We start from the raw sequence: 1664 nt of genomic DNA, 5'->3' as shown, positions 1-1664 counted from the left end.
TTATGTCTGCTTAGTAAGGGGGGGAGCAGATTTCTATCATGCAACTTAGCACACATTCATCATATTAGCTGATGAAGACTTCTTTCTCCGTTTCTCTTATTTTCTTTTTCTACATGCCATCCCTGGCAGCATGACTTGTCATCCTAGCTTGCTCACAAACCTTGCCATCTGTTTTTCTCTTTTCAGTCTATGGTTTCTGCATAGTGCTATCCCATTAAGTGTTATGATTTGCTCAATTTCATTTATTACTTTATATATCAGATCATGTGGACTATGACTCTCCTATGCTTTACTCAGGCACTAGGTTTGTGTTTGTATTGTAATGCATAAATTGCTTTGTTCACATATGTGACCATGTGTCATCCTCACAGTATAAGGTAGACATCTGGTTTCCCACTGTCAACAGGCCTCACTCTGTTCCTTTTGTAGTAGTTATCTGAGCAACATTACAGATAATCCATAATCTGAATATGCCATATTCGATAAAAATTTTGTATGTTAATCACACTTTTAAGAGCCATTATCCTATGTTTAGATTGCAAACCTCTGTGATTGTGAGTGAGTGACTGGTATTGCTGGATTCAATTATAGGGGTGTGGTTTTTATTTCAAGTTTGGATTTTATTATTGCAGGGCAGCAAGCAGGAGATCAGGAAGGTCGGCCGGTACTTCAAAAAATGTATCTCAGCAGGTTAGAAACAAAGTTTTACCTTGGGAAATTTGCATTTTTGCCATCTGTATTATGCAGATGTATTACCAGTACCATAAATTTAATCAGTGCAAAGTCAGTTAACCCCTTTTTCTCTTTTTCTTCCTTTTCTGTAGAAGAGGCGTCAAAGTGTGCTGCTAAAGAGATTAGATTTACCTGCTGATGTAGTGAGCACATCACCCAATGTGCGACGAACAAGGAGACAGTCCATGGGACATCTCCCCAGAAAGAAAGAGGTTTTACAAGAATCCACAAAAACCTCAAAGCTACCACGAGCAGTATCAGAGAAAACGGTAAAAAATAAGGCATCCCATTCCAAATTACCGCTACCTGCAAAGAAAGAGAGCAGTAAAACTGTGAAAGCAGGAGAAAAGCAGGAAACGAAAACAAAATCAGAATCCGATGTGGTCATTTCCCCACAAAAATTCTACACCTCTCCTGAGAAGAAGACCAAAGCTTTGCGACGTAAATCGTTAGGGATGGCAGCCCTGGAGGAGAACATAGTCACAGAGACGAGAGCAAAGAGGAAAACAGAAGCAGCTGTTTCTGTCAAGAAGGTAAGACACGTTTTATTTCCGTCCTCTCCTTCTCTTTGTTTGCCGGAGTCCTGTCTTTGAGTTGTATAGAATCTTATAAAGTTCAATTTATGTGGTAAATTTTTATGTTTTATTGATGTTATTGACCCTTCAAACATAGAAATACATATATGAAGGTACTATCTAATTATTTTAGTCAAGATTTAATTTAATCACTTCCGTTATTTATTAAAGGTAGCATTAAAACTAATGATGGCTTACATAATTTGACTTTGAATTATCTTCCCCTCCAGCACTTCACTGGACTGTAACAAGGTACACTATATTAGATCTAAATTGCAGTTCCTTTTGCTTAAAATATTTTAGTTTGCCAAAGACTAGGAGATCCCAAAAGGCAGATATTCCAGGTGATTTCTTAAC

At 37.7% G+C, this 1664-nt stretch overlaps 1 protein-coding gene across 2 annotated transcripts in view; it reads left to right on the top strand.

Moving 5' to 3' along the window:
* The window catches only part of LOC119585828 (proteoglycan 4-like), an 8251-nt gene that overhangs the window by 3135 nt on the left and 3452 nt on the right, over positions 1–1664 (top strand). For both annotated transcript variants that reach the window (XM_037934558.1, XM_037934557.1), the window contains exons 3-4: positions 633–690; positions 825–1265. In XM_037934558.1, coding sequence (XP_037790486.1) covers positions 633–690; positions 825–1265 — 499 coding nt within the window. The remainder of the gene's footprint in view (positions 1–632; positions 691–824; positions 1266–1664) is intronic.

Source organism: Penaeus monodon, chromosome 20 (genome assembly GCF_015228065.2).
Source record: "Penaeus monodon isolate SGIC_2016 chromosome 20, NSTDA_Pmon_1, whole genome shotgun sequence".
Classification (NCBI taxonomy): domain Eukaryota; kingdom Metazoa; phylum Arthropoda; class Malacostraca; order Decapoda; family Penaeidae; genus Penaeus; species Penaeus monodon.
This window is presented reverse-complemented; position numbering and strand designations above follow the sequence as displayed.